Source organism: Eremothecium gossypii, chromosome IV, assembly GCF_000091025.4.
Source record: "Eremothecium gossypii ATCC 10895 chromosome IV, complete sequence".
Classification (NCBI taxonomy): Eukaryota; Fungi; Ascomycota; class Saccharomycetes; order Saccharomycetales; family Saccharomycetaceae; genus Eremothecium; species Eremothecium gossypii.
Window position 1 is genome coordinate 745,791 of NC_005785.6, and position 15,461 is coordinate 761,251.

A 15,461-nucleotide genomic window follows, 5' to 3' on the forward strand; every position below is an offset into this window, starting at 1 on the left:
ATATCTAATACAATAGTTACCTCTTCAGCGTCAGATCTCATCGCGTGAGATCCTTCGGGTCCGTCGTAACACGTTGCCGTTTTTGGCCATCCCACATTAACAGGTACTTGTTCTTCGAGCGCCGGTCGCGCTCCATTGTAACTTGTTCGTCTTTCTGGCCTTTTATACCGAATGCCCTTAACAGCGCTTGTAGTTGGGATACTTGATCGAGCTGACTACCCTTCGCAGCTGTTGCCATCTTCCCGTGCTTGCCATTAGAAATAGTCTCTTTCTTCTTGACAACGGCCTGACCGTCCAAGAATGCAATATCGTCCTGTAGCAGTTGCGCATATTCTCGAGCGTTGGCAGCAACTGGATTCGATATAGATACGCGTATATTCCAACGGCTCACGTCTTCAGGACTGAAAAAATAGGGATGCTTCCAATGTGGCCCATAATAGTCACTGGAAGCCGCATCCATTAGCTTTTGTTGGTCAGCCTTATTCCGCTTGAAAAAGGCCGATGATCTTGTCCAGACAGGTTTTTGATCCTGCGACATGCTATGTTTTACCGACACTGTAAACTTGACACTACCAGGCATAACACTATGATAGAAGTCATGGAGTTCGTTTACGTGGCGTGTGAAGGATACTGGGTCACTGTTTAAGAATTCCCTTTGCAGGTTGAATTTCTCTAACTGTTCTGACTGCTTTGTATCCAATGGGGTAGCGATGGCCACCATGGAGGGAGGTTTATCCTTATGTTCAACAGTCTTTAGCATTATTCTTACGGTAGGCACAGATTCCGGGAAATATGAGGTGATCTCATCAAACAGATGCTCAAGAATTCGCATCGAATAGTTAAACTCTGCCTGAGCAAGCGTCGAGGCTGTTTCTCTCGCCGTATTCTCAAAGCGATATCTGGTGACGTACTCAACAGGATTAAAAAGCTCTTGTAGAGCAGACTCTCTTCTTGTCAAGCTCATCGCCGCCGCCCTGTCAGCCGAAGAATGGATGATATAGTCCATTTCCTCGAGCGGTATATACTGAAAGCCAAATATCCTAGAGATATTGTGATAGGCGACAAATATACCGTCCATAGCGCCTATGCGCGCCTGAAATGAGTACTTGAGCATAGCGTTTCTGACGAGCTCGGATATCTCTCTCTCGTATGACTCAAACTGCCCGGAACGTCGCATCAGCTGGTACCCCGTGGTGTTACCATTTTGGCTGACATAGTCCAAGTCATGTCGTACTGCCGCTACCGCACGGGTTTTCAGATCGAACACGCCTGTGCCAGGGAGCTTAGGGTCGTGTGCATCCAATTGAGATCGAAGCAAAAACCGACCATGCTTGTTGAACCGAAAGGCGGATGTAGCATGGCCCTTTCCCAACGGTTGAGATCCTGGTTGCGCCCTCTTACCCTTGTCGTAAATTCTCGCAAAGTCAGCCTGGTCCGTCGTCAGCAGCGCCTCAAGGGCATGGCCCAGCTGCGACAGAATGATCTCGCGGTCTGCAGAAGAGTCTGAGCTCAAGCTGAAAATTGGGGGGGCCTGCGACCGGCGCTGCAGCAGCATTGACGACGTCATCTTGCAGCACTTCGTCACCTGGGCGTCTTTCCGCAGCAGCGTCGCAGACAGGTGCCGACCATTCAGAGGCCGGAAGTTGGATAGCAGATAATGCAGGTGCGACAGCACACCAGACATCGCACTGGTTGACGATACATACCGTGCTTGCCCTTCCTTGGCGCGCTCCAGCAGTCGCAGGTCCCGCGAGGGCGGCACGAAGTCTGCGATGGCCTCAAAGTCGAAGTCCTGCACCTTGATCACCCGCTCGATGAAGGGCTCGAAGTTGTACACCCCCGACCGCCGGTCCCGGAGCGGCACCACCGACAGCGGCTGGAACAGGCAGCGTTCCAGCCCGTGCGCCAGCCGCGGCGGCAGCTCTGTTGCACCTGCCTCCTGCAACCCCATGCTGAACGGCCCCGTGAGTACGATGTGCTTCTCGCTCCCGGCCCCGCGTGCCGCGGCTGCCCGTCGCGGCCGCGGCCACCGCCGCACACTGGATGACAGCTTCTCTGATGTCGCCAACACGCTGTCCAGCGTGTTCCGCGTCATCTCATCGGCCACATTCGCCGTTTCAGTGCTACCACATCGAATGCCCGACCCGATCCGCCTGCTACCCAGCACCACTCGATCGCAACACAACGGTCGCAAGTTTCGGGCTCCTAGCATGTTCTTTAACACCACGTCTGCGCTCCCTGGGTCATCTGCTCGAAGCGTTGCCGTTGGTCTTCCGTGAATTCCATGTAGTGGCCCGTCGCCATGGACGAATTCCCTCGCTCCGTATTGCTATACTTGCGCCCCGCTACAAAGGCCCTCCTCTGAGTTGTCTGATAGGTTAGGCAAGCCGCTCCAGGTACCGGAGGTATTGGTTACACACCACCTACGGGGTTTGCTTTCGCAGCCGTGGCGTTTCTTAGGGAAGGCTGGGTGAGTAGTCATCCACACTGGCGCATATATTAATATAAGTGCGGGGATCCAGATAAGGGCCAAGATCGCAGCAATAGGTCACACTTGGCAGAAACCGTAAATGCACTTCAGCAAGGCGATCCAGACGACCAGGCAGATTGGACGCGGCCTGCTGCTGGCGAGGAAGCAGAGCAATGGGCCAATGGGCCTGCGGCCGGGCGCACAGCAGCCAGACGCTGCGGGGGAGCAGGTGCACAGCGCAGGAAGTGTGGTGAACACGATGTTCAATAAACACTCAACGACGGTGACGTACACTTGGCCCGGGCGGGAGGAGCCTCAGACCGTGGCGTTTAGCAATGTGTTCCTGCGGGACGCGTCGCGCTCGCCGGCGTCAGTGGACGCGGTGTCGAGCCAGAAGCTGTTCACGACGGGCGCCGTGCTGGCGAACGAGCAGGCAACGGTGCCGCACAGCGTGGCGGTGACGGCGGACGGGCGGGCGATCGAGATCGGGTGGGGCGACGGGGACATGTACGCGTACCCGCTGGAGTTCATCCACCAGCACAGCGGCACGGAGCCGCTGCAGCGCACGCCGCGGCAGCCGCCGGTGCTGTGGGACAAGCAGCTGCTCAAGACGAACATTGCGGACTTGCTGTCGATTGACTACGAGTCGTTCATGGCGCCGGACTGCGACGGGAAGCTGTACCAGACACTGGTGAACCTGCAGAAGTACGGGATCTCGTTCATCACCAACATCCCGGACGAGACAACCTCCGAGCTGGACTCCTGGTATGTGAAAACGATTGCCGAGCGCATCGGCAACATCCGCCACACGTTCTACGGCGAGCTGTTTGACGTGATCAACAAGGCGGGCGCCGAGAACATTGCCTACACGAATGTGCCCCTACCGCTCCACATGGACCTGCTGTATCTGGAGACCGTGCCGGGCTGGCAGCTGTTGCACGCCATCCGCAACTCCACCGGAGCTACCGATCTGGGGATGAACTACTTTGCGGATGCGTTCCATGCCGCGCGGTACGTGCGGGAGACGGACAGTGACGCATATGATGCGCTCACCCATATGCCGGTCAACTACGGGTACAACCGCGACGACAAGCGGTACTACCGGTCGCGGCCTGTCATCGAGGAGCATGAGTTCGGCGAAGGGACGTCGTTGAGCTCGCAGTTCAACCGTTTGATCAAGTGCGTCAATTACTCCCCGCCCTTCCAGAAGCCGTTCACCTATGGAATTTGGGAGAAGCCAAAGGGCGCGGAGGTATCGACCCCGCAAGGGAAGCTGACGGAACGCTTTGTCTTCAGGGACTTCCAGCGCGGCCTGCGGCTCTTCGAGCAGTACATCAACAACCCAGAGAACCAGTTCCGTGTCAAGCTTCCGGAGGGTACCTGTGTCATTTTTAATAATCGACGCATTTTGCATGCTCGCACAGGCTTTACCGGCGAGCGCTGGTTAAAGGGCTGCTATTTGGACAGTGATTCGGTACTCTCTAAGCTACAATACCTGGAGGAGAAGTACGGTGGGTGAACACTGGGGCTACGGTTGTGTAGTTTGTAAGTACATAGCGGGTGGGTTTTGTCCCGTCTGTTTTTCCGCTGGCGCTCGTGCTTGTATTTAGCCGCCCAAATGTACATTCAGTAGTAACCACTAACTTAAGTCGGAGAGCTGCGATGGTTAGTTTAAGACATTCGCTGCGAGAGCTGATGGATGAACACGGCACACGGGGCAAATTGTTGAACGCCTTGCAGCATACGGCAAAGCGTGAGATCCAGCTGGGGCCACGAACACCTGTGGATCGCATCGAGGCCGAGGTGGGTATGGCGCTCGACCTCATCAAAAATGCCATGCAGTTGAATGCAGTTCCGGTGGTCATAAAGCTGGTGCGCTGCGACGGCCGTTGTTCTCGCATCGTGTATCCTGCGCGGGGCTCGACGACGAGTGCTGGCGCAAGGCGTGCTGCAACGTTCGTCAGCGTGCTGAAGACAGTGCATACACGAATGCGCTCGCGCCAGACTGCAACCGTGCGGGACGTATTCTACGGTAACGTGGAGCTTTACGGCCGCCAGCAGGTGGTGGTCGACTGGCTGGTAGCGCTGGAGCAGTGCTTTGGCGTCGAGAAGAGTGTCTTCCGCATTTTGGCCGCGCAGAAGGGGTTGGTCCACGTGCCAGTACCATTGGAGGTCGAAGGACAAGAACTGAAGGGCGTCGGCCTGATTCCATATGTCTCTGACAGCTCCTGTGTGTCGTGCAAGCAGTGGGATGCTGTGGAGGCGGTGATCGTGGTCGAAAAGGAAGCCGTGTTCCATCGGCTCACCCGTGCGGCTGCCTACTGCAGTAACAAGATCATCATTACTGGCAAGGGCTACCCCGACCAGCTCACGAGGGTTTTCCTATACAGGCTACTCGCTTCCGCGCCCCGAAATGTTGCTGTGCGCGCAATCGCAGACAGCGACCCATATGGGATAGACATCGTGCTCAAATATTGCGGCGCCTCGCCCGCACCAGGCATGCAGCGCTTCGACTACGGCGGGATTTTTATTAGGGATCTCATTGACGCGGGCGTCTGCGCCAATCCCGTCACCGAGGGGTGCACCCTTCAGGACATGTCCCTGCGAGAATGGAAGATGGCGCAGAAAATGCTCATTGCGCTATGCAACGAAGGGGAGCGTGGGTACCTCAGCAACAGCGGGGCTGCGAGTATTCGCCGAGAGCTCCAGTGGCAGCTTCTGTCCTTCAAGAAGGGCGAGATGAACGCAATTATGTAATCTAAGGGTACCAAAAAATGGGGCGAGCTGGGAATTGAACCCAGGGCCTCTCACATGTTTAGTAGTTAAGCCGCAGTGAACCGCAACTTCGCTTACCCAAAGCGAGAATCATACCACTAGACCACACGCCCGATGTTTTTATTTGCAGGGAAAATGCATGTAACAATATAGTCACGGCAACAGATCAGGCGACCAATATAAATCTTACCTAGATCCGCGCATGCCGAGATCTGCCTTCAGATTCACGTAGCATACCGCCCAGAGCAGCGTGGCCACACAAGCGGCAGCATGTTGTCGAGGTCTTGACTCAGTTTCGGGACGTGAGTACCCGCGCAAAGGAGCGGTGCACTGTACCTAGGCCGCGGCAGATCCAGCAGGCCTGTACCGGCACTAGGGGTGCGGGCTGACAGACCAGCCACTATGGGGCGGGCATCGCAGGTGGTGATGCTTCTAAGTTTGGCAGCGCGCCCCTCTATATATCTCCAGAACACAAAGTTATCATCGCCGGCACAGATCTACACGTGACCATACAAAGCGCCCGCAACACCCGGCTTTCGCGCAGTACCGTACACTCATGCCACGGGCATGGCCCCAGGCGGGGCTCCCACCGCTCTAGCGGTCCAATCACCCTCGGTGCTCTGCAGAAAGGGCGGCTTGGAGAGCATCCACCTGAAAAAATGGCTGAAATATGACACGAGTCTAACTTTTTCGTCGGGATCCAGCTCCTCAACATTGGAAGCAGCCCTTGAAGTCGAAGACAATCGCGCTGTTGGCCAGTTCTTTATAGCGCGGCAAGAGCTACTACGTACCATCTTATCACCCAGAACTCGCTGTTAGGATGTTGTACCCTGTTGTGTTTCTCATCGGCCTATTGTCGGGCCTGGCGGCGGTATCCGCCGACTTCTCCACGCGCACTCCAATGTCGGTAATGCTTCCTGCATTCTCCAGAGAGTGCGTATACTTTGACCTGAAAGAGGGCCAAGACCATATCCTGATGTCGTACCAGGTTTTGACGGGCGGGAACTTCGAGATCGACTTCGAGATCACTGCGCCCGAGGGCAACGTGATCGGCTCAGACACACGCAGCAAGTACGGAGACTTCCACGTCTACTCGTGGGGCGTGGGTCAGTACTCCTTCTGCTTCACCAACTCGTACGGCACTGCGCTGAAGAAGGTGGAGTTCACCCTCGGACTCCAGGAACAAGAACGCAAGGTCGAGAAGGAGGACCCGGAGGATCTCCTCGCCCTCGACTCCATCGACGAGATCAACCGGAACTTTGACCACATCACAAAGATCATGGCCTACCTGCGTGCGCGGGAGTGGAGAAACATGTCTACCGTTAAGTCTACCGAGTCTCGTCTAGTATGGCTGTCTGTTCTCACCGCGCTTGTCATGATTGGCGTCAGCGCCGGCCAGTCCATAATGGTCCAGTTCTTCTTCAAAGACAGACACAGGAACTACGTATGATGGGCCTAGATCGCTTATATAGTCGTAATAGAGCTAGCATAATCGACTTAGTTCTCGCACTATTCCGCTACAGCGTGCTGACCAGCCCATCCGGTGGACTAGCCAGTGGTAATTATCTACGAAGTCTATGGTCCAGGACTTCGCGGCACCAACCTGCTTTAACTGGGTGGCAAACTGAATACACCAGCAGCTGAAAGCCCAGGAGGACTCACAATTGCCAGCGAGCGCGCGAAGTGAGAATGTCAGACGAGGAAAGCAACTATGTGGAGCCAGCGGTCAATAAAGTACCCAACTATGAGGTGTCTGAGCATGCCTTTCTCCTTACACAGCCGAAACTGCACAATAGACACCCGGAGTCGTTGGAGTTCGTGATGAAGGCGATCCGGGAGGAGAAGATGGCCCCCTACTACAAGTACCTCTGCGAGGAATACCTCCCCAGTGGTTTGATAGAATGGGACCAGGCGCTGTACGACTCGCTTGTTGACGCCAACACACAGGATATCACGGAGCTGAAGGAGCATCTGCAGGAGATCGAAGAGAAGGACGAGGGCGAGCTGGAGAAGGCACAGTGCTGGATCAAGCTGGGCGAGTACTACGCGCAGATCGGCGACCGCAAGAACGCAGAAGAGACGCTGACCGAGGCCATCAACAAGGCGGTGTCGATGGGCGCCAAGATCGACATAATGCTGACCATCACGCGGCTGGGGTTCTTCTACAACGACCAGGTGTTTGTCAAGCAAAAGCTGGCCCAGATCAACTCGATGATCGAAAAGGGAGGCGACTGGGAGCGCCGCAACCGCTACAAAACATACAAGGGCATTCACTGCCTGGCCGTGCGCGATTTCAAGGAGGCGGCCCTTCTGCTTGTGGACTCGCTGGCCACCTTCACATGCGTCGAGCTGACGTCCTACGAGAACATCGCGACCTATGCATCCGTGGCGGGCCTGTACGCGCTCGAGCGTGTGGATCTCAAGGCCAAGGTCATCGACTCCCCCGAACTGCTGTCGCTCATGAGCACCACGCCCGCGCTGCAGTCCATCACCTCGCTGACCATCTCGCTTTACACATCGGAGTACTCCAGCTATTTCCCGTACCTGCTCGAGACATACGACAACGTTCTCATGCCCTGCAAGTACCTCAACCGTCACGCCGATTGTTTTGTGCGCGAGATGCGCCGCAAGGTATACGCCCAACTACTGGAGTCCTACAAAACACTGTCCATCAAATCGATGGCCAACACCTTTGGTGTTTCTGTTGAGTTCTTGGACAAGGATCTCAGCAAGTTTATCCCCAACAAGCAGCTCAATTGCATCATCGATCGCGTCAACGGCATTGTAGAAACCAATCGCCCAGACAACAAGAATGCACAATACCATCAACTGATAAAGCAGGGTGACGGCTTGCTGACTAAGTTGCAAAGGTACGGCGCTGCCGTCAGGTTGACGGGGACCGACCGTTCAGTATAAAATGTGTATCTCTATATCCCTTCCCATTCTATTTAGTTCACAATGCGCTGGTATGTGCCAGCATTACTCAGACCAAAATATGCGGAAAAAGTAAAATTTCCACGATAAACAATTCTTAACAAGGACGTCACATCATCACGCAAGCGTTTAGGCTCTATCAAACCAAGACTGCCCTACAAAGGATTTGCAGAAGTGAAATTCCCACATCAGTAGGTAGGAAAAAGAAACTTGGAGCATATTGGTGTGAGGTTTGATATTGAATTTGTCGTTTGCCAAGCACAGCGGATCTCCCATCACCTAGGCAAACAGCGGGAAATCAACATACCTGGAAGAAACGGCCAGTACTTGTCACATCCGCTCTGAGAACTGGACTAGGCACTGCAGTGGGTTGGCCATCAGAAGCTGGGAAGCATATTACCTCGACACATGACGAAGTTGTGCGCGGGACCCCGGCGGTTTACCACAAGGCACCGGATGAAAGACACGATTGCGCTCCTGCTGGTCTTCTTATCCTTCAACCACCTGATAGCATTATGCATACTGGGGCTTTTTGCCGCGGCTTCCAGCTCGGAAGGGTTTCTCACCGAATGTGTCAGTCAGCTTTACTGGCGATGGTACGGGCGCCCCGGTAAAAATGGCGCGCTGTCTATATTTGGGTTTACCTTGCGAAAGCCACATTTGGAGCGTGTCAAGAACGCGAAGCGCGCTCCTGGTGCGTTGGCTGAAAGCGTGCCGACCCGACCGGCACCGGGTTCGCCAGCTATGCTGCCCAAGCGAGCGTTGCTAGCACTAGAGTTGTTCATGGCCTGGATGCTGCAGAGGTTTGGGCGCCATCATTTTAAGGTTCCTGTCGAGAACCTGGCGATGTCAATAGTTGCATCTTCATTGGTGAACGACCGGGGTGAGCTTTTGAGCTACGCAACCACGTGCTCAGTAACGTATGCGGTTACCACCAGAATCGTGTGGCACATTGGGGTATACTACAAGTGGCCGTACCTGTTCCGCCTTTTTCCTGCCGAAGGTGAGGCCATAGAGAAGCATCTTGCACCACCATATACGCACGTTGGGAGTGCTTCTGCGTCCACATTTGAGCATTATATTCTTCTCCTGAAGTACATCATTTCATTTCATGTCGTGGCGTGGCAGTTCTATGCAAGTATCAGCAGACGTCCAACACCAACGCCGTCTCTACTAAATGTCAAGCCGTTGCGTATGGATAGCGCTGGCCGCTTTGCGCTGAACCCCGCCTCAGAATCAAAAGCCAATAGTGCCGAGCAAAGCACTGTCACAGGGGGACCTTGCCACGAAAAACCCATCGTCACTGCGGCAAGCCAAAATTCGCTCACCGTGAGTGATGGTTCCTGTGATAGCCCTCGCCTATCCTCGCATCTTTTACAAAACCCTCTCACCAATGCGGAAATAAATCAGGATTCTTCGGTGTCTCTAGTCCCTACGTTTACTGACAGGGTTGTCGATTTCAATACATCAGCCATTACCACCACTGGTGTCGCGAACTTTGACGAGAAGGCGAAAGTGGCTGCCACTGCTGAGCATAAAGAAGACTCAACGGAAACACCTGGCCTTTTTGCGTATTATACTGAAGTATTTTTAACGCGTGCGGCAAACGAAGAGTCAGGATTCTCTTCCGAATTGGATACCTGCATTTCCCGTGTCAATCAATTCAATTTGATTCAGAAGCTTCTTCGGGCTAAAGATCGTTTCGTTCTCCCTCCATTGTGGGCAACATTTACCGTGTTGAAAGTTCTTTTCTTGCGCAATATCTTTTGGGAGCGCTTACCACCTGCCCTGGGCCCTCGTAAACCCTCGCCAAGGCAGAGCGTCATTCTTAAACCACAAGAACTGCCTGCAAATGAAGAGTACTACTCCGACTATAAGAAGCTCCAGCTGGTAGCTCCCGCTCCAACGGAGTCTACAGTGTGCATTACTGAGATCGGAAAAACCACGGCCACATTTTCTGTTTCTAATATGGCTAGGGGAGAGCTCCTGGTTCTGGTCAACGAGTTGCTTTGGCCGTATTTTTCCTCGGCGGTCACGGACAACTCCACCTCCCGGCTGTGCGTTGTCATCAACGGATTGGTCCCTGCATGTACCTACGCCATCCAATTCGTCAACCGGATCGACGGTGTTGGCGACCATCTCTTCGCAGATGTTCTTCTACAGACAGAGGACAAGGACGGCACGAAGCGTTCTGAACAGGCCCCTGTCACGTTTGAGTGCCGCCCCATCCTATCGCCGTTGATGACCCTAAAAAGGTCGGTGCTATACACAAACGCCCGCCTCGCGGAGGAACGTGCAAAGCTGAAGAAGGCGAAGAAGGAGACAGCCCGGAAAATCAACGCGCTGCGGCAGGATGTGGACCACATGAAGAGCAAGATCGAGTCCAACTCTTCGCAAGACGAGAAGTCCACCTTCAAGATCGACAACCTGAAGACCGTGCTGCATAAAAACGAGGACCAAATCCTCGCCCTCGAAGCGTCCCTGGCCGCCATACACGACGAGCAGACTGCCCTGGAAACCGAGTACCTCAGATCGAAGGAGAACCGGCTCCAGAGAAGAAGCGAATACGACGAGCTCGACGCGACTTTCAAGCGCGACATCCTGTCCGCGCACGAGCGCCTGTCCAAGCTGCAGAGCGACCTGGAACAGCTGCACGCCAAGCGGGAAAGGCTGCTGCTCAGAAAGGAACGGCTGCAGAACGATCTCGGGCAGTACACCCAGGAGTGCGACAAGTTCCGGGAGCAGTTCCTCCGCCGCCGCGAACGCGCGCGCGCGGACAAGCGCCAGCGCCACCTCCAGGAGGCCGACGAGCTGGAACTGAAGGCCAAGGGCCTCGAGCAGGACATCAGCCGCCTGGAAGCAGAAAACAAGGCCATGGCGCGCTTGATCCGCCCTGCGGAATACTAGGTGGGCGGCAGCCCCGTATATTGTACTATATACTCATCTGGTAGGCATGTAATAGAGTGGTTCGACGGATACCCGGCCACCTGTATCATAGAGCTCCGGCCGTGCCGCGGGCCGCGCCGGCGGCTCCACGCGCGTCCCGTTTGGCTGCGATGCCTAGTCCGCAGCCGCCAACCGTTAATTAGCTCACAGAACCACGTATAACATCAGCTGCCCTGTTAGCTTAGTGGTAGAGCGTCGCACTTGTAATGCGAAGGTCACTAGTTCAATTCTGGTACAGGGCATTTGTCTTACTTTTTTCTTGCACTGCTGCAACAGCAAGACCCAACCCGCCGCCCTCTGCCGCACAACCACGCGCAGTGCGTCAGGAGGGGTTACCAACCTCTACAGTTACAGCCTCGCTATTCGCGGTCCTCTGCCGCTCGCCCTTGAGGCCTAGCCATCGCCACGCACCGAGCTCGTGCACGGCGATAGACGCACAAACTCGAGGTCCGTTCTCACTATTGGCGAAAATTTTCAATAAAAAAGAAACGTGTGCGATGAGGTGCGAACGAAAGAGCGAAGATAGTTGATGGACAATGTTGTAGTACATAGAAGTTGTATAGACAATCAGAAGTTATTGGCGATGGCTCCCACTAAGAGAAATGCGTCAGCCGTTGAGGATGCCAGCGATGTATCTAGCACCAAGAAAGCGCTGATTGAGACTTCGGGGCAAGGCGCGGCCGAGCAGATCGAAGAGGCAATGGATGACGCAACAGATAGCTCCTCCGGCGAGGAGGAAGACATTGGCGAGCAGAAGCGCAGCACACGGAAGGCGGGCGTGGGAGCACAGGATATTCAGATTGCGCGGGAGACGGCAGAGCTGTTCAAGTCGAACATTTTCAAAATGCAGATTGACGAGCTGCAGGAACAGGTAAAGCTCAAGGAGAGCCACATACTGCGCGTGGAGAAGTTTCTGCACCGGCTGTACGACCTGTTGCAGGGCGTGCCGGAGTGGGAGGGGCGCGGCCTGGCGGAGGTGGAGGCCTTTTTCAAGGACAAGGCGGTGTGCGTACCGTTCTGCGACCCGAAGCCCGCGAGCTCGACGCCGTACAAGTTCGGGTACAAGACGCCGAGCGTGGCGCTGATCGGGTCGTTCGCGCTGAAGACGGCGATATACCAGCCGCAGGGGTCCAGCATCGACGTGCTGCTGACGATGCCGGAGGAATTGTTCGAGAAGAAGGACTTTCTAAACTTCAGATGCGTGCACAAGCGGAGCGTGTACTTGGCGTACCTGACGTACCAGCTGTCGCTGGCACTGAAGAAGAACCGGCTGGAGTTTCTGCATCTGGAGTACGCACACCGCAACAGCGATCCGTTGCAGCCCATGTTGCGTATATCCTGTAACGAAGCCTCTGACTCCGAATACAATTTCCACAAGACGAAGTTTTCCGTGAACCTGATTGTGGGCTTCCCGTATGGTGTGTTTGAGCCCAAGAAGTTACTACCGACCAGGAATTGCATTAGAGTTGGCGAGGACAATTCTACGCCGACTCCGTTTTATAACTTTTCGGTTCTGTCCTCATGCACCCATGAGCATTACCTCAAGTACCTTTACAAAACAAAAAAACAAACGGAGGCATTTAAGGAAGCCTGCGTGCTGGGCCGTCTTTGGTTGGCGCAGAGAGGGTTCCATTCTGACATGTCGCATGCCGCGTTGCTGGGCGGCTTTGGGAACTTTGAATTTGCTATCCTGATGGCTGTCCTGTTGAATGGCGGTGGCGTCAACGGCAACAAAATCCTCCTGCATGGGTTTTCCTCCTATCAGTTGTTCAAGGGTATTATGAAGTACCTTGCTACTATGGATCTTTGTTCGGATGGCTACTTGCAGTTTCATTCTGACCTTGATTCTGTCTCGAACGTCCCGACCTCAAAGTACGTGGAGGAGGGGTTCCGCACCCCCACATTGTTCGACAAGACCACTAAGGTCAATATATTAAGCAAGATGTCTGTGTCGGGCTACCATATGCTAAAGCTCCACGCACAACAGACGCTTGCGATGTTGAACGACGTTGTTCGGGATCAGTTTGCAGGCATTTTCTTGACCAAGCTTGACAAAATACCTAGCGTCAGTTACGATCTATCTTACGACTTGGAGTTTCCCAGCCAAGAAGAACTTTTATCCAAGTTTGGACCGCTAGAGAAGGTGCGGTTTATATCCTTCGAAGAGTTTCTCGTGAACAAGCTTGCCAATGTAATTAGGATTGCTCTGGGTGATAGAATTAGAGCAGAAGAGTTTGAATTGGTCGGGCACAAAACAAAATTCCCAATTAACAGGCGGAAGCCAGCGGGACCCATGAATTTTTCGTCCATCAAAATTAAGCTTCTGGTCAATCCAGTCGAGTCTGAAAAGTTAGTAACCAGGGGCCCTGCTAACAAGGAAGAGCAGAGCGCAGAGGCCGCCGAGTTCACCAGCTTCTGGGGCAAGAAAGCGTCTCTGCGTAGATTCAAGGACGGTTCCATTATTCACAGTTGCGTGTGGTCCACCTCAGCCAATCAGCCCGTTATCACGTCTATCCTGGATTACGTTCTCAAGTTGCACATTTCTGACGACGTAAAGCTATCCAACGCCATAACGAGGCAATTCCACAGCAGGCTGCCGCAGCCTAACTTACCTGGAAGCTTGAAACTGTCTGTGTTGAACTCCACTAGCTTCCACCAATTGAAGCGCTCCTTTGACAACCTATACAAAATTGTATTCCAGCTGAAACTTCCGCTATCCGTCAAGTCCATTTTACCGGTGGGCGCTGCTTTCCGATACGCAACCATGTGTCAGCCAGTCCCATATGCATACTCAAATCCTGAATTTCTGCAGGAAGTGATCTTGGAATTTGAAACCTCTCCCAAGTGGCCTGATGAGATCTCTGCCTTGGAAAAGGCCAAGACGGCGTTCCTACTCAAGATCCAGGAGCAGCTTACTGCCCAGCAGGGTGACAAGTACAGATGCTATTTTGCTCGCGACGAGTCTATCCCCTATAACTTGGATATTGTCACCTTGAACATTCTCACCCCTGAGGGCTATGGGTTCAAGTTCAGAGTACTAACAGAGCGCGATGAAGTGATGTACCTGAGGGCTATCAGCAACGCGAGGAGCGAACTAAAGCAAGAACTGGAAAGAACATTTTTGAAGTTCACCTCGAAATACCAAGCATCCATTCGGCACACCAGGACGTTGGAGCTTCTTTCGCACAGCTTCCCGTTCTACTCTCCCGTAGTGAGACTATTCAAGCAATGGTTGGACTCCCATCTGTTGCTGGGACACCTACCTGAGGAACTCGTCGAACTGATTGCCATTAAGCCGTTCGTCGAGCCTTACCCTTACGCAGCCCCGGGCTCCATCGAGAACGGCTTTCTAAAGGTGCTGAAGTTCTTGAGCGAGTGGAATTGGAAGGAAGACCCCTTGATTCTGGATCTCGTCAGGCCCGAAGACTCTGACGATCTCGAGACAAGCATCGGTGCCTCCGATCTCGATTCGCGCGCCATGAAGAAGCTCTCGGAGAAGCTTACTCTGCAGCAATACAAGACCATCCAGGCGAACTTCCGGTCCTTGCGCAACGGCGACCCCCACGGTATGCAACTCCAGTTCTTTGTGGCGTCCAAAAACGACCCCAGCGGCATCCTGTACTCCACCTCCGTGCCCCTGCCGATCGCCACGAGACTAACCGCGCTCGCCAAGGTCGCGGTCAACCTGATCCAGGTCCACGGCCTCAACACCCAGTCAATCAACCTCCTCTTCACACCTGCATTGAAAGACTACGACTTCACCGTCCGGATTCGTAGCCCCACGCCCCTCCGTCTCTCGAGCGGTGTGCTCTCCCCCGATGGCTTCAAGAACCTCGACGAGCAGCCCACCCAGTTCCCCAAGGACCTCTCCACGTTGTCCGAGAAAATGGACTGCACCTACCAGCTTGTCAAGTACCTCAACATGAAGTACAAAAACAGCATCCTCTTCTCGTCACACCTCCACGTAGGCGTCCACGGCGGCCCCCGGGGGGACGAGAACGTCATCACCGGACTCATCCGCCCTGCCTTTAAGTCTCCGTTCAGATTTAAGGCAAATATGGACTGTAACGCCCGTCCCCTCGACCCCGACACCGTCAAGCTTAACAGCGATGCAGTGTTTCGCGAGATTGCGACTTTTGGCAAGGAGCTTGTCGTCAGCTTTGAGAGTTCTTGACCTGTGTGCCACAGAACAAGAAAACCACTGGCCTTGATACCACAAAGTTATCGAAACCTGCGAGAATTCCACCTCACCCCATCTGTAGTTCTACATAGATTTACGGCGGGAAATGACTGTATTTTAATGAATCAATATCAATGGGCTAGCCTTGCTGGCTCG

The 15,461-nt window shown here is 54.1% G+C and overlaps 7 protein-coding genes and 2 non-coding genes across 9 annotated transcripts; 7 read left to right on the top strand and 2 right to left on the bottom strand.

Annotated features, from left to right (window-relative positions):
• Positions 1–37: 37 nt before the first annotated feature.
• On the bottom strand, positions 38–2,212 carry PET127 (Pet127p; the record flags this gene model as incomplete). Its single annotated transcript, NM_209472.1, has 1 exon — positions 38–2,212. The coding sequence occupies one exon, from the start codon at positions 2,210–2,212 to the stop codon at positions 38–40; it is 2,175 nt and encodes a 724-aa protein (NP_984119.1).
• Positions 2,213–2,570: 358 nt separating this feature from the next.
• On the top strand, positions 2,571–3,989 carry AGOS_ADR024W (clavaminate synthase family protein; the record flags this gene model as incomplete). The annotated part of the gene is made up of 1 exon (NM_209473.2): positions 2,571–3,989. The coding sequence occupies one exon, from the start codon at positions 2,571–2,573 to the stop codon at positions 3,987–3,989; it is 1,419 nt and encodes a 472-aa protein (NP_984120.1).
• Positions 3,990–4,132: 143 nt separating this feature from the next.
• On the top strand, positions 4,133–5,227 carry SPO11 (DNA topoisomerase (ATP-hydrolyzing); the record flags this gene model as incomplete). The annotated part of the gene is made up of 1 exon (NM_209474.1): positions 4,133–5,227. One exon carries the CDS (start codon positions 4,133–4,135, stop codon positions 5,225–5,227), a length of 1,095 nt encoding a protein of 364 aa, NP_984121.1.
• Positions 5,228–5,246: 19 nt separating this feature from the next.
• Positions 5,247–5,358, bottom strand: AGOS_t0075. Its single transcript has 2 exons — positions 5,323–5,358; positions 5,247–5,282 (listed from the first exon to the last, which is right to left on the bottom strand). It is a non-coding gene; the product is annotated as a tRNA-Pro (tRNA).
• Positions 5,359–6,065: 707 nt separating this feature from the next.
• Positions 6,066–6,695, top strand: ERP4 (Erp4p; the record flags this gene model as incomplete). Its single annotated transcript, NM_209475.1, has 1 exon — positions 6,066–6,695. One exon carries the CDS (start codon positions 6,066–6,068, stop codon positions 6,693–6,695), a length of 630 nt encoding a protein of 209 aa, NP_984122.1.
• Positions 6,696–6,934: 239 nt separating this feature from the next.
• On the top strand, positions 6,935–8,161 carry RPN7 (proteasome regulatory particle lid subunit RPN7; the record flags this gene model as incomplete). Its single annotated transcript, NM_209476.2, has 1 exon — positions 6,935–8,161. The coding sequence occupies one exon, from the start codon at positions 6,935–6,937 to the stop codon at positions 8,159–8,161; it is 1,227 nt and encodes a 408-aa protein (NP_984123.2).
• Positions 8,162–8,587: 426 nt separating this feature from the next.
• NNF2 (Nnf2p) lies at positions 8,588–11,086 on the top strand (the record flags this gene model as incomplete). The annotated part of the gene is made up of 1 exon (NM_209477.2): positions 8,588–11,086. The coding sequence occupies one exon, from the start codon at positions 8,588–8,590 to the stop codon at positions 11,084–11,086; it is 2,499 nt and encodes an 832-aa protein (NP_984124.2).
• Positions 11,087–11,295: 209 nt separating this feature from the next.
• On the top strand, positions 11,296–11,367 carry AGOS_t0076. The gene has a single exon. It is a non-coding gene; the product is annotated as a tRNA-Thr (tRNA).
• A 287-nt stretch (positions 11,368–11,654) lies between these two features.
• Positions 11,655–15,299, top strand: UTP22 (rRNA-processing protein UTP22; the record flags this gene model as incomplete). The annotated part of the gene is made up of 1 exon (NM_209478.2): positions 11,655–15,299. One exon carries the CDS (start codon positions 11,655–11,657, stop codon positions 15,297–15,299), a length of 3,645 nt encoding a protein of 1,214 aa, NP_984125.2.
• Between the last annotated feature and the right edge of the window lie 162 nt (positions 15,300–15,461).